We start from the raw sequence: 24,679 nt of genomic DNA on the forward strand, positions 1-24,679 counted from the left end.
AACTGTGCGGGCCTTGAAGGAATTCGAGAATTGGCGCTAATGAAGTTAATATGTCGTAACTTTCATTTCGGAGTGTGAATTTTTTTTTTTTCTCTCGATAGAAGTTGTCCCCCCGACACACAAATTGCGACGGCTGCCACACACCACTATTTTCTAATTGTGTCGACTTCCACTGAAGCTTTGGCACGTATACGTTGCTGTATCTTCTTGTAAAGTAAACGTAGATTCGCGCTTTTATAAGGAGCGACACGGCCTCTACGCCCGCAAAGCACGACATAGACGACAGCGGCATGTATTTTAAAAAAGCACCTTAGTGTGAGGCTTAATACAAAAGCATGGTAGCGAGCAGAATTGAGTAACAAAAGTGACATAACAACAAGCTTCACCTCTTTTCTCTGCCATCGGCAAGGCCATAGAAATTGGCTCGTTAGTATGAAAAAAGCCACTTGCACCAGCGATTAAGCCATTGAATAACGTTCAAGATTCATGCGCCTTAAGTTACTTTCCGGCTAATAAAAAAATAAGTTAGAACTATCTGCTACTTCTCAAAGAAATACTGCGAGTGTCTAGCGTGGCGTCAAAGGTGCTTCAAGATAGCTCCGCTGAAAAAAAAAAAAAAGATCGGCATATTACCGGCATTTGGAATCTTGCTCGCAACAGAAATCGCAATGAAAGTTTCTAGGAGTAATTTATTTTCGCCTACCAACGCGACTTTCTTTTCCCCGCAGGATTTCACCGCAGAATTTTACATATATACGAAAAAAACTTTCTCGTATCCCAATTTGCTTCTTTCATATAATAATATCGTAATCGTAATTTCCCCGTGATTTTTCAGTCACACGTTTTCTCCTCAATCCTCATAAAACGACTGTGAAAAACGTAGAGAGATATAAGACTGTCTGAAACATAGATCGGCAACCTCACTCATGAGTCGACTCACTCAGACTCAGATCGGGCCGTGAGTCTGAGTCTCAGTGAGTCTGGGTGAGTAATATATGGGCTAGTATGAGTCCGAGTGAGTCCGACTGAGGAAAGGTTTAGTGAGTCTGAGTCCGAGTGAGCCCTAAGTACAAAATATATTTCTTGAGTGAGTCTGAGTGAGCTCCACCTTCTATTGCCGACATATTGTATTATCTAATCATCTTCATCGTTACTTCTTTCAATCTCCCCCATCCCTTTCCCCTGTACAGGGTAGCATACCGGTTATTCCAAACTGGTTAACATCCCTGTCTTTCCTCTCTCCCGTTTTCCTTCCTTCTTCATCGTTACTATCAATCTTATAACGACTTACGTTTATACTGAAATCTGTTCGCACATATGTCGATGCACGAGCGTTCATGTGCCACCTCAATATTTATTGATCAGAGGCATGAGTTCGGGAGGGGGGGGGGTTCCATGACCTGCCCTTGCAACCTCTTTCACGGGAAGTTCTTGATAAAATGTCTCACGTGAGTAGTGTACGTCATAAAAATGTCCTTACTGGATTGAAACCACTGATGACACGTATTTGAAGGTACAAGATCAAAAGGCGTATCGTAGAGCACCGATTATGTGAGATATTGGCCTTGGCCTTAAAGAGCACTGGCACCATGATCAAGAAAGCTCATTTTACGCTAACGGACTCGTGAGTCGACTCACTCAGGCTCACTCAGGCTCAGGTCAAGCCGTGGGTCTGAGTCTGAGTGAGTCCGGCTGAGTAATATGTTGGTGAGTCTGAGTCCGAGTGAGCCCTCAGAGCAAAACATATTTCTTGAGTGAGCCGGAGTGAGTTCCAATTTTTTCGCCGACCTATGGTCTGAAATAATCCTTTATCTCCATCCCACATGCAGGGTAGCAGACGAGACGTCTCTCTGTTTAACCTCCTTGCCTTGCCTTGCTCTTTTCAGTTTTGCGTGCGAGATAAATGCTCATAATATTCTTAAAGGGACACTAAAGAGAAACAATGAATCGGTTTAGGTCGATAAATTGTGCTCTCAGAACTCTGACGTCGTTAATTTCGCCATCGTAGGTTTATTAATGTAGGAGAAAATCAAGTTCAATGTTTCATTTTTAAATTTCGCGCCGAAATCACCCCGCGTGACGTCACGGATTTCAAAGTGTAATTATCGTATTTCGGTGCCATTGGCTCAACAAAATTACCCCTAACTTGGTACGTTAAATCTATGGTCCCCTCAGAGGACAATGTTCTTCATTTTTACCGATTAGGAACTACGTAGTCTCTAGTAGGCGCCGTCAAAACATATGACGTCACGGCAAATGATGCGGAAACTTCAAGGTGGCGTCGCCACATACATTTTGTTCTTGCGCGTTTTCTCACTCACTAAGCGTCTTCTCGCAGCAAGCGTGGTGTTTTTGGGATTGTGAAAGAGTACTTTACTTATATGAGAAAAATCGTATTGCTCTTTAGTATCCCTTTAACGGAGATGGTAGAATTCAGTCGATGTAACTGCGTTGTGACCAAAAAGAAGAAGAAGAACAAAACTTTATTTTGAGGGAATGGGTAGAAAAGGGGGTACTCAGGAGCCTGTTGGTTGGGCCCCCAAGTCCAGGGCCCCACTGGCTTGCGCCGCTCGCCTAACTTGACCCAGAAGCGCTAATTGCACCTCTGGGTCCGAGCTGGCAAGTTGTGCCTCCCACTGCTCCGAACGTCCTACAATGTTGCTGCCTAAAAATGAGTTTAAATTCGCTGGCTTTCGGTCACACTCCCACGAGATATGGTATAAAGTTGGCAAACCGCCGCACCACGGACAAGTGTTACGGTACAACGTGGGATGTATTTTACTGAGCCGCGATAAATCTGAAAAGACTCCCGTCTGCACCTTGCGGAGATCCGTAGCGTCTTCCCCTTCAAGCGATTTATGGGAGGCACTATATTTTTGCCGTTTGCTCCGCTGGTAAGCGAGAATGTCTTTTGGGGCCATTAAATGGGGCTCGATTGCGGGGGGCTGATGCTCCGCTCGGTTCGTCAAATCTCGAGCTAAAGCGTCCGCTCTCTCATTCCCTTCTAGGCCAGCGTGTGCGGGGCACCAGATTAGCCGGTGTCTCTTGGTTAAGTTAGGTCCAATCAGTTTAATTATGTTTGCGGGTAAGCGTCCGTTCATATAAAGTTGGCACGCCTCTTGGGAGTCTGAGATGATGTTTGATTGTTCTTCCTCTCTATGTTCTTGCTCTCTAATGGCCAAGGCTACGGCAAAGGACTCCGCCTTGACAATTGAGGAAGTGCATAGAGAGGCACTCGTGACCGTCTTAAAATCCCAGTCAACTGCTGTGGCTACGCACTTCGCCCAGTTGTATCTGGCCGCGTCAACGTATATGACGTTTGTCTTTGCTGTTAATTGTTCCTTAAGCCACTTGACTCGTTCTTCCCTCCTTCTTGTGTTTTCCTCTCTCGTCATATTTTTCGGTAAAGGCGAGCTCTGACGTTGTGACCAAACTTCACTGTGATATTGCTCATTGAACCGATACTGGTTAACACACGGCACACACACAGTAAATGGCTCTAGTTACTAATTTCTTAAAAAAATATTTACTAGGGCCACTTTTTCCAACGCGAGGAAGCGCTGAACCGATACTGGTAAACACACGGCAGATGCACAGTAAATAGTTCCCTATTTACTAATTCCTTAAAAATATTAACCAGGGCCATTTTTTTCAAGGCGAGGAAGCGCTTTTGAAAGTCGATTCTCCGCAGTATCATACTGCCTTGTGCTGAAGCTGCGTCTTCAGAACGCAACACGTGCTAATAACAGCCGACAGGAACAACGTGCATACTGTGCCAGCTCGGCCGGCAAGTGCGCGCGCGCAAGGCCAGTTTCCTGTCGTGACCGATATGCTATGCTGTGAAGACGCAGTTGGAAAGCAAAGCGGAGTGACATTCGCGTTTACGGTGTTTGAAACACTACCACTGCTATGTAAAAAAGGCCTACTAAATACAATAGGGGCTTGCCTGCATTAGTTTCCGCTCAGCTGGAGTATTAGACGATTTGTTGTTCGCAACATGTGAAAGGAACCCGGCGGGCTAACAACGATTGTCCAAAGCGTCTAAAGTGGTGGGGTACGCAGATGGGTAATTATATTGCGTTCTTCGTGACTCTTGCGTACCATACGTGCAAGGTATTTTAGCCGTTTGCGTTCACTTTCTTCACGGCCTGATTCTAGCGAAGGAGCTGCCAGCCGAACAGCAACTGTAGTTCCTCGAGTTGATTCTTTACTTCAACGAGATCCACATTCTACTCTTTTTCATTGTTCACTTTGATCTTTTCGGCCTGTCATCTTGTACTTTCCTTGCTTTTCCCATTTTCTACGTTAAAATTCAAATTATATTCCTTCCTTCCTAAACAGTAGCCAGGCGCCCTCTTGCATGTTGACAACAAAGAGTACTTGCACAAAACTAAGCAAACACGGTCGCCACTGCCCTGCGTACAACGTACGATAGATCGTCGCACATTTCGGCCCTTTGAAACTCAAGAGGGCCATGCCAGTGCCTAGATTGAGTGTACGCCAGAGCTGGTACCTATTGCTATGACATATGCTTGGACCATAGATTAGTTGCCAGAATCGAAAAAGAAAGCGCGCTTTATTGCCTTGTGCCACATGCCACTGACTACAGCGGCTGTCTTCCCTGCAAATAACGAAGCCCGATCAGCGGTGACCTGCAAACAGGGTATCGCTAGCTGAGAAACCAATTGGAATGGCGACCTCGACCAGAAAGGAGCGTAAGTACACGCCGCCACGCACCGCCCTTGCAATCTGGACAAGCGAGCGGGGATTGCCAATGAAAGGTAAAGTGTTATTACGATTTTTCTTGCTTGACTTCATTTTCCATCCTTTTAATTTTAATCTTTACTGCTACAGTGAACGTATGATACTATTGTTATTAAGGCTAAGGGAAAATAAGTAGGAGGCATCGCTCGATATGCCAACGTCTGCTGCGCGTACATTTAATGAAAAAGAACACCTTGCCGCTTTTACACTTTCATTCTCTCCATCCTTCGGTTTGTGTCATTGGCCGAAGCCATTCTATAGCCGTAGCAGCTAGCTTTATCTGTGTTCCAAGTCTGCTATGTGACAGAGTGATTTCCGGGTGTAATTTAGGGTTCATATGACGCAACGTCTTCTGAGCCATATATTTTTTTCTTTCTTATTGTAAAGCCACAGCGAGGGTGCGCAAAAAAATATTTTTTTCAATCAACCCCGAAAGTCTGTTTGAGATTTGGAAACTGAAATGAGAGTGCAGCAGCAGACGCTGTTTCACATCTTCCATCCCAAAAATCTCTCCGGTCTTTAGAGGTGCCCCTTGTTCAATTCGCCTACTGGCACGCGAAGTACTTTGTGCAATATACTTTTTCCTGGCTTCGACAATCCCGTGAATGATAACGACCAGGACGATCATCATGCGCCTAAAAGGTCTCTCTCTTACTTCTCTTTCGAAACTCGTTGCAAACTCTGCCAGAGCGATGGGATCGAAATCCGCCGTAACGACGGAAAAGGTAGAAGCCACCGAAGAGCGGGAAGTCCCGCGGCAGAGTTCATTGTAAGCTCCGGCGACACGCTTCACAGCCCGCGAAAAAAAAAAAAAAAGAAAGAAAGCGAAAGTAGAACAAGCGCCGCCTCTTTTCTAAAACAGCGCCCTCCTGGGTCGTCGCAATCATCGATCGGACGGGGCAGGCTTTGAATAAAAGCCCCTTCTGCTATTTTCTGTTTCCCAGAACCGCTCTAACAAGTGTAGCGGAAACCGCAAGCCGGCGCCGCCGTCCACTTTGTGGCTTCTCTGCGACCAGACTCTCCGGATTCCTGGCTTGCTATAGTTAGCTCGGCGGAGGCGTTCATCCCAGTCGCTGACAGAGGAGCTCCTAGGGACCATTCGGGAAGAGCAAGGTGACGTCACGCGGCCCGTGCCGCCGAACCGCCGCGCGTCTCCTTCGCTGTAAATGGGCAATCTTTGCCGGTCCGATTGGCAAGGAAGCAAGAACGCACGGGGCTTTTAACGAGCAGGGCGGGAATCACGCCGCCGTCTCTGAGGCAACCCGCCCGGGGCCCCTTTTTCGCCCTATAGCCCATGCCGAGGAGAGCTATTACACGGCCTCCTTCGAGTAACTCTGCTGCCAAGGCCAAGAAGCGCGCGCGCAGAAAACGCGCCATGACCGCCTGGCACCTGCCATCGCTCGCACCACGGCCGTCCTACTGGCCATTCAATCAGGGCTGCCGCAGCGTGTCCGGTACAGGCGTCTCGATGCCCGGAAAGGATTAGGAACTCGCGGCACCAGGCACCACCGGAAGCGAGCGGAGAAACGCGACCTTGTCAGCTTTAGTGAAACAAACTGCCTTCCGCAGCTATACGGCATGCAAGGTTATCGTAAAGCCGAGGTAAACAGGAGTAAGGAATTGAGAAAGTATATGGGCATGCGGGAGGGATTAAGGACTTTTCTCACCCTTGGCGGTCCGGATCACGTCAATTGTAAATGATTTCAGGGGAGATTGGCACAGCCTCCTTCGACGCTCGTAATTACATCGTAAGAAAAAAAAAAGTATGGCTGGCCTTTGGAAAATTCTCGATGCCATAAAGTGCTTGAAGGTACTCCAGCTTGCTGACTAGAGTGAGCCGAATATGAATGATGCAGGATCACTTAATGCCTATTTCGCACGTACAAGGCCAACAAAGTCCTTTAAGAACCATCCCGAAATGGCAACTTGAATGGTTTGTTCTTGTTACTGATTAAGACATACATTGAGTACTCAGTTCTAGTCGGAGTTTTCTGAACGCGTCAACAGCGCTCTTTTTTTTTTATGAGAACTGTTACTAATTGCTTTGCTAAAAGCCACTCCCGGAGTTCTCAGAGAACGGTCACAAAAATCGAGCTGTAAATGAATGCACAGAGTAAGGGCTATCCTGCCAAGAATGCTTCATAATGCACGGAATTCGAAACGGCCGTCATTGCTCAAAGCGTTCTAACTACACAAGGTCGATTACTTGTCGATGTGGGACGAAATTCACAAAGCGTTTTGTTCGTCACTGCTCTTTGTCATTGGCTTCGCGAATATTAAATCCACCATCAAGACTGGCTGCTCTTTCGTTCCTAAATTATCTTTGCCATTGGCTAAAAGCCTTCGCTAATAGTATGTCCCGCATCGAAATTGTCTAGAACTGTAGCGCAACAGCTTTTAGTGAATACAAGCCCTAAAAAAAGAAATGGGCGCTTTTCCGTCTTTATGCTGCCGCCCCATCGGTTGCGCAATTCCTCCAATAACCAATGATAACAACAGCTGTGAACAAGGGCATACTCACTACTTGGCGGAGTCATTGAGCTGGTACTCGTTGGAGCGCCCAAAGCACTCTTGCACCCCGGAGTCTGTCCATAGCCTCTTCATGGCGCTGAGCAGTTCCTCAGAAAATGGCTCTGTGTCCTCCATACGCGCAACGACGTCAAATACCATCTTGGCGTCCGCCTGCGCCAGCAAACAATGCCGGAAATTAGAACAAACTGGTTTCAAGTACGCATCTGTATCGTCAACCGTAAAAATAAAGGTAATAAGCAAGGTCCTGTTCTCCTCTGCTTTAAATGGCTTGCTGTGGAGAGGTTGAGGTTTATATTACCTCGGCTACTCTATTTCTATACGTTCTGCAGTGAAGAAAAAAACAGTGTTACCCAAAATAAAAAAATTAACAAAAATAAAAAAACACATATAGCACACTGAAAGAAGTAAACATGCTAATGTAGAGTTCGCTTGCAGGAGTTCACATGGCAACAAAGCGTCCAGACACAAGTTTATTATAGTGAATAGTTCCCGCGTCCTTGAAACAGTCAGTGTGTCGTTCCGTGTGCCGTATTTTACATGGCCCATCTTTGAAGCGCTGTTTTTCTTTTCGTTATGCATTATTAATAGGCCCAACGTCGTTCACTATTGCTGGTCATTGTTCAACGGGTTTGACGTGATTTGGACTGATTGGAGTTGTTTAATAATAAACAATGGCGTTACAGATAACGAATGGCAGTATGATGCGGCACACCAAATAGTCGATGTGAAACAAAGAGCGGAAAGCAATTTACCTTCTGCTTGCATTCAACACACAAATGCGTTGCTTACGCTACGAAGAACGCCAAAGACAGCTGCGTAACAGTTAGTACCGAAGTATGCGCCACATTTCACACGAAGGCCACTGGTCGAAGTGTCATGCGCACATGTTCTAAATTTTCTTGCATTCTCGACTATTACGAAATGCGGTGCGCACAAGCTCGAAATGTCGCAAGGACAAGTTCGAAATTCCTAAAGAAATCATTTGTAAGACATTGCCCAAGAGTGAAGACTTCTATATCAATTTTTTTTTGTTATCCCCTGAATGAGCTCGCGCTCCAAAAAATTTTAGACATCCTGTTTTCGTTGCTACCCGCCAACTGCACGCACTGAAGTTCCACGCTGCAAAGCTCAGATTTACGGAGAAAATGACGGCAGGTCAAACTCAGCAGCAGCAACAACGTAAGAAAGTAAACCGAAGCACAGCCTGGTTGCAGCGGCGGCGCAGCGCGCCCATCTGGGTGCTGGCAGCGCGCATCGATCGGCAGGAACACTCTGAAGAGGATAAGAAGCGCTGTTGTGTACTCTGCACCGACATGGCGATGCCGTTTTTCTCTCCCACTCGAGCCGCTCGGCTGTCGTCCGCAAAGGACTTCTCCGCTACTAGCGTTCCCTGCGTCCTTTCGCCCGTCCTCATTCCACTTGAAGGCCAGGAAAAACCGGTGAGAACAGGGTGCCGCAACAGCTAGATGCCGATGACACAAAAATGCTGCGGATGGAGGCAGCGTGTAAAACAAGATGGAACGTGAGAAACAGCGCACTGTTTTTTTTTTTTTTCCAACTCCCTTTTCGATATATTCGAGCACACCGAGGCTTCTCAGACAAGCATGTGTAGTATTGAAACAGGCATGCAACCCCTCAAATTGCCGCCCTCCTTTCGTGCCGTTTGAGTCATTTGTAATTATTTGTTTCGATCCGGGTTGTTGTTTTCGTTCACGTCCAGAACAGCTGAACGAAACGCGAATAGGATAAGGCGACCTGCCGACAAAATAGTGAAAAAAAGCTTCGGTTTCAGCTTTCAGCATGTTCACGCTGTAAACATCGGGGTCTTCATACGCGAAGGAGGTCACGCGCAAAAGGGTGTCGTCGTCTACAGGCAAATGCAACAGAAAACATAATATTAGTTAAAGCGGCCTGACAATTGACAAAGAGTTCCAAGGGGGAAAAAATATCTTGAGAACTGAGCCCCAGTATTGTGAAGAAGGATGATCACATGTCCAACCTCAAAACAGAAAAAAAAAGAGATCCGCGGCTGACTAGGAATTCGAAAAGCCTCATGATGATTGAGAAAACAGGAATATAATTGAGAAAACGCTTTGATGTGGGCGTCACAGGTACCATAAGCCTGTCTGAGCGAAGGAAGACCAGCGACTGTTCTGCCAACTGGGGTTCTTTAACGAGCATCGAAATCGCCATTAAGGTAAGTTATTTTGCGTTCCGCACTCTTCGACTCGGAAGGCCACTCCCACGAATGGAAGTAGAGACGGAGATGTGTGATGATGCTCCGCAATGAAATGCCTGAGTTCTACGTCGTCATTGTGGGCGCATGGCCAGGTATCACGGGTACAGCACGAAGCCTACACTATAATAACTTGAAGTGACACCCATCTCTACGTTCTCTAAAGATAACCCAACGTAAACAGCGCTTTATTCCGCCATTGATCGGGTAGAAAACTAGTATGGGGGTGCCGAATACTCCCCTTGCGAGATGCTCACCACCTGTGAAATCGCTGTGACGTCCTCCGCACCGTAAGCGAACTTAAAGTTACTCAAGCAGCGGTCAGGAATGATATGGAGGTTAGGTGAAGGAAAACAGCGTACTTCTCTTTCGTTGTTTCCGAAGCTAATGCCCAGGTTTGGCATGGCTCTGAGGATGGCCACCATGGACTGTATGGTGTTGCTGTACACCACTGGTTTGTACTGCTTGAAGTCTTCCTGCGTGAAGCCACTGTCATGGATAATTCTGCAAGAAAGTAGAGAAGGAAAATATCATTAGCGAAAACGTGCCGATAAGGAGAATGCCGTATTAGCGTGCTCCACTTCACCCTTCTCTATCGTGACACGTGTTATTTCGCGCGATTAGTTCAAATGGCTTGAGGACATACGGGAAATTTCGCCGTCGTTTATCAGTAAGGAGAGGAAGACAGTATGTCCAGTGAGATGTATGTGTCGCTGAGCTGCCCATAAGCCATGATTAAAGGCCGCGTTTTTCTCTACACAGATATTGTTGACATGCTGCATGCGGAGTACGGAGCCGGCCACAAATATTTAGAAGACGGGGATTCCAACTCAAATAGGAATTCCTGCTTTGTTAGGGCGTGGTGCTTCTAATGTAAAACACACCTGCGTAAGTCACAAAGTCTGCTTTGCAATGAAACTATGCATTCGAGGCTATTTGCCCATGCAGGCTTCATGGAAATTCGACTTCAGCGCGGTTCCCGTGTCCGCAAACATTATCATCCAATCGTACTTCCGTGTGTACTTGTCGTTTGGGAATTCTACAGAGTCAAAGTCGTTTCTAAAAAAAAACTTTGTCGATTGAAACCAACAGTATGCTCTCGGTATTCTGCATTAAAGCAAGCATGCAATCATCAGAAAGCGGCGAAAATGTGGAATTCTTGCACCTGCGTGCTGCAAGCGAGACGCACAGAGCCAGACTGGGTGTTGCTTCGGCTTCGGCTATTATGCGACGAGCATCTAAAGTTCTCAGTACTTCCCCAGCCTAGTAACTTCAAAGAGAAAACAAAAATATATGTACACTACACAATAATTCATGCTGGAGAACTAGTAACACTGCAAGGAAGTACGCCCACTGCGCGTGCTACTGCGTGAACCATTCACTACTTACTGAAGAAGCAAATAGTGAATGAAGCCAAAGCGTATTCACTGGCGAGGGAAATCATAACAAGGACGGAAGGCAAGAAGCCGCGACACCAGTGGGTGTCGACCCTTCTGCCTCTGTCCATCGCGCGGGACTGCCTTCGCCGTACAGTCAGATTACGTGCACGGGTTCATCACCCTATTCTCGCTGAAATAATAAACACTTCTATTCCCTCCTTCGGTTTCTACAACTGTTGTTCACCGTTACTCGCCCCCTCCTGTTTGCCTATGTCGAGTCCCTCATTTTTCTGCCTACCATCTAAAAAAAACTAAGTTAATAAAGTTTATCCGCTCACTTTCTTTCTCTCTCTCTCGCTCTCTTGTTCTTTCTCTTTAAAGAAATGGCGCCTTCCACAACGTCTGAGAAAAAAAACAAAAAAACGAGCTGATTTCACTACTTAATTCGCCTGCATAAAAAACGAACGAAATGGCTCCCCCTCGTTCATTCCTGTGAAGCAGTCCCCTACGGTTTATCTTACTGTCTGAACCAGTAAGGAGCAGTTATTTACATGCCCATCAGTGTTTCCGTTATTACAGGATGTTGTACAATGATCAAGCACCTCGTGTTTCTCGGAATCGCATATGAGATGATCGAACGGAAACGATTATTCGGCAATTACGAAGGAAGAATTTTTGAATTGAATATGAATAAAAAAAAAATCACCGATGATTACGACACTGCCTAATGCGAATTCTGAGAGCAGCTTCGTGTTGGGGCAAGGCCAACTGCGTTTGAAGTTTTGGCTTTCCGCAAGGTATCGACCACGCCATAAATCATAATTTTTGCGAAGTAGGACAGCACCCACTAAACAATTATTCGTCTTTCTGCGGATAAGCGAGGTGCCCGCTACACATCTGTAAGGTATCATGTGCACTTTGTTGATGCTGCATGTGGCTGATGACGACGAAGGATTATGAGCGTGCGGACTTGAGCTTGTTGGTACACATTCATGGTAAAAAACAGCGCGAAAACACAAGGACGAGACAGATGAGACAGCGCTAGTCCTGTTTCATCTGTCTCGTCCTTGTGTTTAGGCGCTGTTTTTTACAAAGAATTATGGCTGAGCACATTGCAGTGGGTGGGAAGCATTAAACCACACACTCGTTGGGCAATTAGCATTGTGTGATGACTGGTTGTTATTTTACTCTTCTGCCACGCTGTATTACATAGGTTAGCGTGATTTCTTGCCCGACATAACGCCTGTATAGGGTCTTTTTGCAAATGAGCTTCAAGCACCAGCATCGCTCGGTGGATACCAGTCACTGAGCCACGCTGGTGCTTGAAGCTCATTTGCAATCCACTGCTCATGAAATGCACTGCTGTAATACCCTTTTAGAACACAGTGTTATTTGAAACTCCTTTCTGTGTTACGCTTATTGTGCGCTTATAAAGGCGGCTTTGAATATTTTGTACGTTATGTATATACATTAAGAGCATTTGTAATAAATACCATGTAAGAAAAGAAAGAACCAGCGTGGCTCTGTGGCAGAATACTCGACTTCCCACCAAGTTCAAATCCCATTCGAACCCGGGTATTTCTTTCTCATTCTATTTTTCACGTCTATCGGTTACGCCTCCGAAGGCGACGTGACGCCGCTCAACTCAGGAACGGGCGCCTAAGAGCTGCGCTCTAATACCAAGGACTCTTCCGTATGTACTCAAAATTTCGAACATTTGCGCACCACTGAATATTAGCGAGCAAAGCTGAATTGAGGTGCGAAATGAGAACTACTAGAGAAGCTCGCTGTGAGTAATAATAATAATAATAATATCTGGGGTTTAACGTCCCAAAACCACGATATGATTATGAGAGACGCCGTAGTGGAGGGCTCCGGAAATTTCGACCACCTGGGGTTCTTTAACGTGCACCTAAATCTAAGTACACGGGCCTCAAACATTTTCGCCTCCATCGAAAATGCAGCCGCCGCGGCCGGGATTCGATCCCGCGACCTTCGGGTCAGCAGTCGAGTGCCATAACTACTAGACCACCGTGGCGGGGCCAAGCTCGCTGTGAGTAGTAGAGGTTCTCAGGGGTAAGCGAAAGAAGGCGAAAAGGACAGTCGTACTCCTCCAGTTTAACACTTCTTCACTTGCTTTCATGATGCATTTCTACGTTCATTTCGTGCTGGTTGATAATCCTCTTTTAATCTTCTCGCGATACAGTTCACGACTCTGTCCAGGATATCTATGACCGTTTTCCTGCCAAGATGGGTCCCTGGGCCGCGTTGGTGAAGGAACCGCGCTTAAAACTAACCGCTGCACTAATTTGTCTCGCTGAATATGTGACACTGGGCATATTCGCTTTTTAATGAAACTCTATCACGCAAATTCAAGTCGCGGGTCATTCGTCATTTGCTATATCACAAGTTGGTGCATGTGCTGCTATATGTTCTTGTTCTTGTTCTTGTTCACCTATACAATTAGCATAATTTACGCCAAGTTGTGTCACAGCTGCGTATGTGCATCTGTATATTTCCGCTATTTAACTACTGAAAAACAAAATCCTGTAAGATATGTCAGACGCTGAGCGGCTTCCTAAATGTTTCATAACGTCTGATTATAAATAAAGACGCACGCCGCGCGCGTACTTCGCGGTTGCGCCGCTCGATGGCACAGCGTGTCCAAAAGGATGCGCGAAAGAAGAGTCCGGCTCTCATACACACCACATACATGACTCGTTCTGGCGTTGGTAATACTACGACGTGCCACTACGTTGCTTGAATGCTACTCGTCGTCAATGTCGCGATTCGTGGTGAGATGGGCACTGCAGGGTTTTTCTTTATTGCCTGCGTTGCCGTGCAACATAATAGGGGTATGGAATTATATGTAAGCATAGAGGTCCGTTTTATGCAAATGCTGCAACAGCAATATGCACTGTCCACGAGCGTTTGCTCATATCCGTTAGCTGGTCCAGTAATTACCATCTCTGAGTGCAGTCCCGCGGAATATCTTAATGCCAGGGCACATCCAAAGTAGATAGCGAAAACCAACGTCTCCACTCTGAGAAAGACGAGAACGAACAGTGAAGATAATTTCACTACATGGTAAACATTTTACGATATCTAAGAATAGTATACTACTATGATTATTCGCACTCATTTTCAATGTTAATATTACCATTAGTACGGGTATAGTGAAGGCAGAGTGGATCTACGAAATCACGAAGCGAGGCATAAAACAAAATTGGAATAAAAATGTTGGGTTATTTGATTCTGCTTGCTAATTAAGTGCGAAATATCTGCGTCTTCCTATCTAAATGGAAGTTTGACAGTATCGACAGGCTTCCAACTAAATACCACTGATTTGCTGCGACCGCGCAGGCTTTAGAAAGCTTCGCTAACGTAGAAGCTTGGCCAAGTTGGCACAACATGCCCTTCGGATACAACAGTGCAATAAAGGAGCGACCAAAAGGAGAAGGAGGCGGTGTGATCTGTCTGCCTCGCTCTTGTCCTCGATTCTTTTTTTTTTTTTTTGCAGTGTTGTATTCCAAAACTTCATATAATGTTTGAAACACTCTTTTTAGACAAATTTTATTATATTTCTTGCGTGAGATGAAGTGAAGACGCGCCGCGAAGTGATGAGAGGTAAATAGGTAAATACGCGCACGCACGGTTAACGCAACAACTAGAAGCGCCGAGCTTAAACATTAACGCCTTATATAATGGACAGCAGGGTTGCCAGGTCGAAAAGACAGAAAATAGCCAAAAATTTAGGAAAACTAGCCGTAAAGTAGCCACCTTTAACCAAGGGTAGCAAAAGTAGCCAAAAGTAGCCACGTGTCTATGAAAACGACTGTGATGTTTTTATTTAAATGACTAAATACAAAAGTATTTCACAATTGCTGAGATTCATGCAAAAATTGTTGATTTTAGCAATCATTTCGTGCAGGATCACGAAGTGTCTTCCACTGTTGCAAAAATGACACCCTTACCGCGCTTTTCGTCACTTTTAATAAAAGTACTAGAACTAACAGCCATGCGTAGACAACAAATACGAGTACGGCATGAGTGTGATCGAAATCACAGCTGCGGGGTTTGAAGCGTAAATTGCAGTAATTCTCGCAATCATTTTTTTTTTTTTTTTTTTTGCGTGATGCTGAAGTGCGAGCAATTTATATTGCTGAGGCGCAGTCCGTACCTAATGTTAAGAAATGACACAAGCAGCCGTCTGATATCTGATTTGCAATGTGAATGAGTGTAAAGTTCCCCGGATTGGGAGCGCTTTCGATTTTTCGTTTCACATCCAATTACGGTCTGAAGTTGCATTAAGCAGTATAGATTGTCTGCAAATTCACGCTCCATACAACAGTTACCCCCGAGTCACCGCCAGGTATCCAAAAATCTTTTCCTTTGTGTAATGCAAGTGCCAGATTAAATTTTGGGAGCTGGAAAGACGCCTTGGCAACCCTTTTTTGACACCGCGTTCTCAATCGGCGGCGACTGCGACGTCAAAAGATATTGACAATTTGGTTAAAATCGAAGGAACAAGACAGTAGCCAAGAAGCAGCCAAGTAGCCAAGGCGCTTTTTCTACCGCCACTGGCCTAAAAATGTCGCCAAATTGGCGCAAAGTAGCCAAACCTGGCAAACCTGATGGATAGCAAGTTCATTGCATACGTTATTTCGAACCATCACCGAGGCGCCTTTCGTGCAGCCATGTAGCGACTCATGACTTTTCTGAGATAGAAGAGCAAGTCACACATCGTGATCAGGGTCATTTTGCTAAAGAAAAAAAAAACAACGAAAGAACAAGAGACGTGGCAAAGCAGTAGTTCATTCGCAGTGTCACGAAGACTTAGCGTTTGTATTGTGCCAGTTAATGTCTATGCATAAACCAAGATTACAGTGCATTCTAAAGAAAAAAAAACATCGAGAGGTATGCGGGAATAGTAAGTTTTGAAACTGAATCAAATATGACTAAAATGGTTCCAAAAGTTCACCGAATCAAATCGAATATACTTATCAAATAATAAACAGCATTCGCGTATCTACAGTTAATTCTAAAAGTTCACGCAGTTGCCGTAATGATAAATGTTACCGCACAATTCCCAATGCCCATAGTTACGTCTGAGCGTCTTTGTATTTTAGCTTAAAAAGCATGGCTCCCAGAGCGACGCAACGTGTTCTATACGTAAATTTTCATTCATTATGGAGGCTGTGGCAAAGATGAAAATTTCTTCCTTCTCACTTCAGTTTCAATGATTGATCGCGCGTTTCTACAGCGTGAAGCATTCGAAAGCTATTCACAAAATATTTGCATTCACGAATAGCGACTGTTTGATCCATATATCGAATCTATTGCATATTCGAATCATTGATGGAAAACTTGGAATATTCGCATATCCTTCGAATGCACTCGATTGCAGTATTATTTGATATAATAATAGCGAACAGGCGCTTTCATCATTTCAGTCAATGCTCATTTACGTTTACCCCCCGAAGATATACATATACGCTAACAGGCACGTAAGACTGCCTTTTGAAACTGCATTCTGACATCGAGCGACCAGGCATGCTGGTTATTTGTTGATGACGCTGTATTTAGTCTTTAAAAGAGCGCACTTTATTGTACCATGACACATGCCTGCTAATGCAGAGAAGAATTGGATATCCAGGTGTTTAAATTAACGGTGATTCATATCACTATACCCCTCTTCCTTTTTAATATAGTGGGTTTCGAAAACTTTCTGAAAATAAAAAAAAACGGCCTTACATGCGAACGTGCTTTCTAGGACCACGCACTGACGCAACTTCGCCTGACAAATAGACGCTAGTACTTCATTTATCTTCTTTATTCTTTATTTTACTAAATTCTTTTAGCGTCACTTTTTGGTGGCGTTTAGTAAGCTTCAATGCATTGTTTTTTAATTTTTAGTTTTTTTTTTCAAGTTTTTTTTTATAGCAAATCGCAAATTAGTTCTGAGGAGTGCCGAAAGATTGACGAAGTGTTATGAAAGGGAAAATTGGCATCCATCCGTTTTTAGCACAAAGCTACAAGAAAATCAAATCCTTACGTATTTCACAGAAAGATCTTCTTGGTTGACGAAAACAAAAAAACTCATACCAGAGGACAACAGAGAGAGCCCCGCGCATTGAAGTACTGGGCAATGTTTACTGATAGTCACGTGAACGGCGTTTACACGACACAGTTGACGTCCGGCAGGACATATGTAAAGCAGCCTATACGTTCTAGAAACGATAGAATGCGTGAAAAATCATGCGCGACACGGATGACACGGCTGGGAAGTTGCCATTCGCATTGCAAGAGGCACATATGCAATTTGTGCTTTAATAAAGTGGCTAGATACAAAAGATCCCGCTTCCCTCCTTTCTCTCTTCTCAACGAACAAATGATTCAAGTTGATTGATAGGCATGACTGTGTAACTTGTATTTCCTGCTTGTACGACGACGTTGGGGATGAGTCTACGAATGAACTTGGTTTTATCTATGGATATTTTCAAATGAAACAAAGCTCGTTGCAAGTCCAACGTGTAACCCTCCTACACTTACTTCTGTTGCGTCACACCCAACAGCTGACACGTCAGCACGTTGTATACGACGCTTCTGTATGTCATGCGAGGTTATCTGGCAAATGAAATCTAATTAAACATTAAGGAAATAACAGCGCCAATATAATAGCCCTACATCCTAACATATTCATAAAATATTAATAGGGAACGTGACCAGCTAATGACAAGTAGCTCTGAGAAACGAAAAATATTGCTGAATTCAGCACACCGCTTCTGTTCTGTGTTGAAAGGCCTCGCTCATGGGGGACTCATGGCGTTCGTCTGGGGCCATGGCGGCGACCCACGGCACTCTTCCGTGACGCCGGCCCCGGCGGCCCGTGTCCAAAGGGGGAGGAGGTAAAGGACTGTGCTCGCGCCACAGACGCAGCCAGGCCGTTTCGAATGCGCCTGGCCACGGGCGCTTTCTAATAAGCCGCTCGCCGGCGGCGGCGCACGCACCGGCGCTGTGGAGACGCGCTCCCCTTTCTGGGGAAAAGTAATAGGTGCGCGAAGGGGGATTGGACAAGCCGCCGGAGCATTCGCAGTTGGCAGGTTTCCCGGAAATTGAGTGTGGTCGAAATGTCCGGCCAAAAACAAAGAGTGCCGGGAGCAGAAACCAGAAGCCCGCTAGTTAGCGGAGCTCCCGCCAGGGGGAGGGAGGTGTCACGTGACGGGGTGTGGTCGCCCAGAGGGCGCGCGCGCGCGGGGAGCCCGCTGCTTTCCAGGCTACGTGTAGCCTCGCACCCGGAGCTTCGAGCCGCGGGGAGCAGTCGAATACTGCCGGGGCTGCCTTTTCATTTACTTATTAATATTTCTCCCCGTCCGGAGAGCGAGCGATCAGGCTCGGATGTGAGGGCATGCGCTTAGGAGCGTGCCGCCGGCCCGACGCCGCGTCGGCGCCGCTTCACGCCTCGCGCGCTGCATTCGATTTCGCGCAGGTTCCTTCCACCCGCACGCGAGGTCGCCCCATCGGCCGCTTATTCCCCCGATTGAATTAGGCAGACCCCCCCTCTTATCGGGTCCGGGCTTTTTGCTTAACAAATCCTTTGGCCATCTAGGCCAGAGCGCGTAAGCCCCGGCGGCTGTTGATCGCCGCTGCTGCAGAGAGCGAGTTCGGCAACGAGCTTCGGGCACACGTTTCCCGCTCGCTGTATGCGCACGAGCGTTTTGTGCGTGCGCGCTGAGAACAAAAGGGCCCGCGATGGAGAACGACTGCGTCATCACTGGGCGCTAATGATTCGATGGCACCGTTAATACGGCCCAGTGGATATGAATGATTGCCGCCCAAAAAGCAGATACGGATTTTCGAACAAGCATTTCTGATTTCGCGCGAAACAATTAGCGCCTCCCAGATGTAAATTTATGCTAATCGTGGAAACAAAAAATTAAAAAAATTACGGTCACAATCGAAACGCTTGATCATGGCGAATCACGCAACATCACTTTCAGAAGGTAACTGTCCTTCCTTTTCTCTTTCTCTCCACGTGCTTTTAAACATGTTTACACTCAATAACAAATTTACTCTGCTTGTTCTGCTTGGTATTATTATTATTATTATTATTATTATTATTATTATTATTATTATTATTATTATTATTATTATTATTATTATTATTATTATTATTATCATTATTGGTATGTTCGACCTGAGCTGTCATAGGCCACCTTCAGTGACCTGAAAGTGAAGTGTGTGAAGTGTCCGCAAGGGAGAACGCAATAAGGGGAGTCCACTCAACAGCAGCATGACTGTCCATAATGTTCCTGCCCATCGGAGCTCATAACGACGGCTGTAAACATCAATGGGGGTAGTGAACACAGTTGTGCGACCAAAAACGGTTAAATGTATGGCTTGCAGCAACACTATTCAAAAGCGTGCCTGATATGAAGCCGTCAAATTTAATGGCTTCATGGGGAGATAAGGAGAGCTTGTTTCGCGTGTGCTTCGCAGCCTTAATTAGACGTCTTAAACCTTGAAGGTGGCCTTGATCGGTCAGACAGGACTCACAAATAGTTGCTATTCGCACACATGCGCATTTCATTTTTCACAAAAAATTCGATTAAGTTCTTTTATGCAAGCATGTACGGTACTCTAGATTTCCTCACCGCAATTCAGCCAAAAAAATTGAGAAACTTGATACGGCTCCCCTTACTGCACTTGAACTCTTTCTTTCTTTCTTTCTTTCTTTCTTTCTTTCTTTCTTTCTTTCTTTCTTTCTTTCTTTCTTTCTTTCTTTCTTTCTTTCTTTCTTTCTTTCTTTCTTTCTACTGCCCTCGGCTCGTGCCCGGGAACAAAGAAATGGCGTGATTGAGCAATTGCGTGCTGTGCATCTGATCAGGAGTGCGTGCGCCCTCGAATTTTAAAGCGGCGCGCGCCGCGGCGGTCACGACTCGATGTCTGCAAATAAATTGACCGCACGTCGTGCGGCCTCCGGTGGAGCGCCGCCAGCCACTCCGGCGGTGTGGTCTTATGTAGATGCTACACGCGATGCCCGTTGCTCACTGTTTTAAAGCACGTCGCTTTTCTGTTTGCTATATTTAATTGTCAATAATTGTCTGCGTACCATGCCACTGACGACCGCAGTGAGGGGCACTTTAGGGTTTCGTTGCCGCTGCCTGTAGAGCGTGCTCTGCCTGCATAGCTACTAGTGCATGAGGGAAAAACAAACTTAGGAAATGGCATTCTAGAACAGGGTTACTCACACACACACACACACACACACACACACACACACACACACACACACACACACACACACACACACACACACACACACACACACACACACACACACACATATATATATATATATATATATATATATATATATATATATATATATTCTATTTTCCAGTGCTTATCTACCCACTCAACAACAATCGCAGAGAAGCCGCTTTTAGCAATTACGCTTTCCACGAGTCTGTCAGTATTTGCGGCTTCTGCCTGTTTCAGTTTGTAAGTATGCACATCAAATTCGTAGCATCGTAACAAAGTTTTATTATGCGCATATCTGCGCCTGGCTTAGTACTATTCGTTTGACACTCATCAAAATGTATACGTAAAGTACTCTTCAGTGTCCGCTCATGAACGGAGTAAGGGTGCTTTGCAATTGCATTTCCAAGTGTGTACACTCACAAGCATTCGTGATCATTCTAACACCACAACGTTGTGAGGATGAAGACATTCGGATGCTTTCTGAATAACAGTAACAGATGGAATGGACAAATGAACTCTACTGAAAAAGACTTTCGCTTTATTTTGATTTCTTGCTTAAGATATTGGTTCGCTTTCGTGATAAGTATGAACGTGCGTGCTTTCGAGAGCGGATTTTATGCACTGTCGTGATGCTTGAATTATCAAAAAAAAAGAACTGGTGACGCGTGAGCGCTGAAACTCGCTCTACCGGCAAAGTAAGCTAATATTGCTAACCACTAGCCAGCACTGTAAGCTTTCAATTCCTGGTGCACCAGCAAACAATGTTATGTCCCTTGATTCTCTGACTGGATTCATCGACGGGGATAGTCTAGAATCGCCAACTGTTATGGCAGGTGGCTGGACAATAAAAAAAAAACAGACGCACTTTACGTATGGCAAGGTTCGTGAACATGTACGCTGAATCTAAAGTCGATCGATCAGATAATCCTGTCTGTACATATCTTCCCTGTTGTCGTTCGGTATCCGAATTAGTATTTTTTTTTTTGCTTCAGAGCTGCAGCATCTACTAAATGTGCTCGTGAAAGAGACTGAGGTACGATATTCAACATATCGATGCGCAATGTGTCTAACAAAGCTGTTGTACGCGCAGCCAAATGAATTAATAAGTGCTCGCATATTGTCCCAAGATGCAGGCTAATTATGCGCCACGCAGAGGCTCTTTCACATAGAGGCACATAAAAAGCGTCGTCTAAAACGCTTTCTATGGTGATGAAGTTTGCACTGACGTCAGAGCAAAAAGGGCCGCCGTTGTTTATTTTAAAACGACAATTTTCGCTTCATTTTATATTAGGACCGACGGGAAACGCTAGGAGCGCGGGACAGAGCTCCCCCGTCCCCTTCACCAATAAAAAAATAACAAATAAAAATATTTCTAACGAGGCTGCCATCCTTCTCCTCTGCCCCACTTGTACTCGGCAGAATGCAAGCTTTAGGTGGGGCGTTCTCGCGCGCCCTGCCTTCAAAACCGGTCAAGAAAGCAACTTAGCGAGGTGCGAGCATTTTCGAGGCTGGAACTCCGAAATTTGTGCGCGAGCCACTTGGCAAAGAGGAGGCAAAAGGGCCATTTTTCCGGGGGCATGACCTTTCCGGCAGCGTTTTCCCTTTCGCGCTGCTTGTCTTCCTCCTCGCAATCAGTCGAGCGGAGAGATGGCCGGGCGGACGATCATCGGGCTCAAAGACGTTCCGGCCGCGATTTTACTCCGCTTGCTCTCTCGCTTCATCGTTCGCGCGGGCGAGGAGGATAGCTGGAGGAGCGCCTGTGATTCCTGGGCCACTGACGTCACCGGCAATCGATCGGTGACGTCACTCCCGTGGTCAGCGACGTCAGCAGCGATCTGTTTCATTCTCGGGGCCCACTCTCTCTCTCTCTCGGGTCGTTCTGTGCCCGCCGTTGCGACCTGACGAAAAAGCTGACCGCCTTTTCTCCTTCCCTCGCAATTTTCTTTTCTGCTTATTTAGCGTTGCCCAAAGTCGGCGTGTTCTTGTGCGCCATTGGCGACCCAGTTGGGACTCGCGCGCCCGTCGGGCGCCTCGGGCCGTGCCGGCCGAATGCTGCAGCTTGCTGCTTCGAATCAGGTCCCCCCTCCGCCAGAGTACGCCGGCGAAAGACTGCGCCGTGTCAGCACTCAGCCGAATTGTTCTCTCGCTAGGGCGGGGCAAATCGAACTTGCAATCTTTTCCAGCGCCGACGAAGAACCGCCTCTATATTTAGAAAAAGGAAACGAGACAAAAATAGTCCCTCTTCAAGTCCTAACAATTGTTTAAGTCCTTTACTTTCCGCGCCAACACTGGCGATCGCAAAGAGAAGCCCTAAGGGCCGTTTCTTTCTGCATTAGCTCGATGGCATGGGCAAGCGCACAGATGCAACACACACGATTGACGTCAGAGTTCTGGAGTTGTTCTCGTGTCAGGGACTTTTCTTTCCTGGTTTGATAACTCACACCAAGAATTCCTTTTTTTTTCTTGTTCCTTGATTGCTAATGCATGACAGTGCAGCGATGCGACGCTCGCCTCGCGTAGTTTTGAGACGATTTCGTCTTTCGCCTTTATCTACAAGATAAGAAAAAGCGCGAGTACTGGTGGTCTTCCGTCTCATTGGTTTCACTGGCACCTCCTCGACGTTATGCATATACTACACTTGTCGGAATTACGAAGTGGTGTGCAGCATAGTCACGTATGTTATTGTGATAGCAATTATATGGACACTCTCGGCTGATTTTTGCCGTCGCCGTCTGTCGTCGCCGTCATGTCCCGGATATGTATATATATATATGTATATATATAAAAAGGCACAAAGAAAAATAAAGCAGAAGAAAAAGATTCTGAAGTAGCCGACCGCGGATTCGAACCATCAACCCCTCGCTCACCAGCGCGCTGCGTTAGACAACTCAGCCACACGCCATGTATGCGCCGGCGACCTAACGGCGAGCTATTTATATGCACCATGTACCGCTGGTGGCAAGCAAATCTCGGAGGAGCGTGAGCGTGTTTTCTATCACGCAACGCTCCTAATTTTCTTTCAATTTGAAAACTGCCTTTGAGTCACGCACGACAATGTGGCCCTTTTCTGTACCCACTCGTGATGTGGAAGGAAAAAGAAGAAAGAACACCGGGAACACCTTGCATCAGACGCCCCCTTGTGGCTGGAGACGCAGGGGGTAACTCCACGTGCCACAGTTTAAAAGAAAAAGAAATATCTAAGGGCGTCTGATTCTCCATTGTCGACACTTGCAGACGCAGCGCTCCTAATTTTCTTTCATTTCGAATACTGCCCTTGAGACGCGCACGACAAAGTGGCCATTTTCTGTACCCACCCGGGATGTGGAAGGGAAAAAAAAGACAAAGAACAGGGGGCACACCTTGCATCAGACGCCCCCTGTGGTAGGAGACGCAGTGGGTCACTCCACGCGCCGCAGTTTAAAAGAAGAAGAAATATCTAAGAGCGTCTAAATACTAAATTTCCCACTCATGTTAACCACCGGTTTCATGGTCAATCCCCCGTAGTGGGTAAGAGCCAAGAATTAAGGGTCAAGCAAGCAAGCAAGCAAGCAAGCAAGCAAGCAAGCGTCTGATTCTCCATTGTCGACACTTGCAGCGTGTTGCTCAAGCACATAGGCGTAACAACTGTGAAAGTTGTTAGTTCACTCTTGCCCTGCGCATGCCTGTGCGTTCATTTAGGGCGTCCTTCTTTATGCTTCAGCAGCACGCTGCAAGTATCAAGCTGCTTCTGGTTCTTCGCGTGACATTTCGATTTCTTGCTATCGCATTCATTGCTTCGCCCTTGCGGCGAAACTGTGACTTCGTTTTTTATTTTCGCCAAATCGTAGCTCCCCTGATCATGCGAAAATGACGTGCTCTAAATGCAGCGCCCCTAGGTTTCTTTTTTTTTTAATTAGCGTATCATTTGGTGAACGAGAACGGCCAGTACCTGTCCGGTGGCGGGAACAGGAAGGATTACACGGACAGTGTACGAACGTGTTCAGCACGATTTTCCAATACACATCTTTCTTCGCCTTCCCCCTTCCCCAGTGCAGGGTAGCCAACCGGACTCGGGCCTGGTTAACCTCCCTGCCTTTCTTTTACCCATCACTCTCTCTCTTTATACCCGCCTGTCGGAACTATAGTAAGGTGTAAACTGGATGTCGCCTCTCTTAAACGCACAAGAAATAAAAATGCAAGCGCACTTGCCTTGCAAGACTCGGCACTAAAACAGTGCAGAATTAGTGTTGATGCGTGTTGCAACCCGTTCCAAGCATAGGAAAAGCATGAACAGAAAAGAACGTCTTTCACCACCTCCGGCAAAACCCTCCGAGCACTCGACCCCTGCGATTCCGCTTCCTTCCTTGCATAGTGGCAAGGAAAAGATGTGAGAAAGGAGATGGAGGAAAGCTGTCAGGGCTGTCACAGGGGCACGCCGTGTTTCCTCCTTCCGCTTTGTTGTTAGCTGGCGACGTTCAGGAAACACTCTTGCGATGTTTCACCAGCACAGGATGCATTTTTTACT

General features: G+C 46.1%; 1 protein-coding gene across 2 annotated transcripts in view; it reads right to left on the reverse strand.

Moving 5' to 3' along the window:
* Window positions 1-24,679, reverse strand: part of LOC119371968 (guanine nucleotide-binding protein G(o) subunit alpha) — a 126,844-nt gene that overhangs the window by 15,999 nt on the left and 86,166 nt on the right. For both annotated transcript variants that reach the window (XM_037642416.2, XM_037642419.2), the window contains exons 3-4: window positions 9,895-10,036; window positions 7,286-7,446 (exon numbers count right to left, since the gene is read on the reverse strand). In XM_037642416.2, the coding sequence (XP_037498344.1) occupies window positions 7,286-7,446; window positions 9,895-10,036 (303 nt within the window). The remainder of the gene's footprint in view (window positions 1-7,285; window positions 7,447-9,894; window positions 10,037-24,679) is intronic.

Source organism: Rhipicephalus sanguineus, chromosome 1, assembly GCF_013339695.2.
Source record: "Rhipicephalus sanguineus isolate Rsan-2018 chromosome 1, BIME_Rsan_1.4, whole genome shotgun sequence".
Lineage (NCBI taxonomy): Eukaryota > Metazoa > Arthropoda > Arachnida > Ixodida > Ixodidae > Rhipicephalus > Rhipicephalus sanguineus.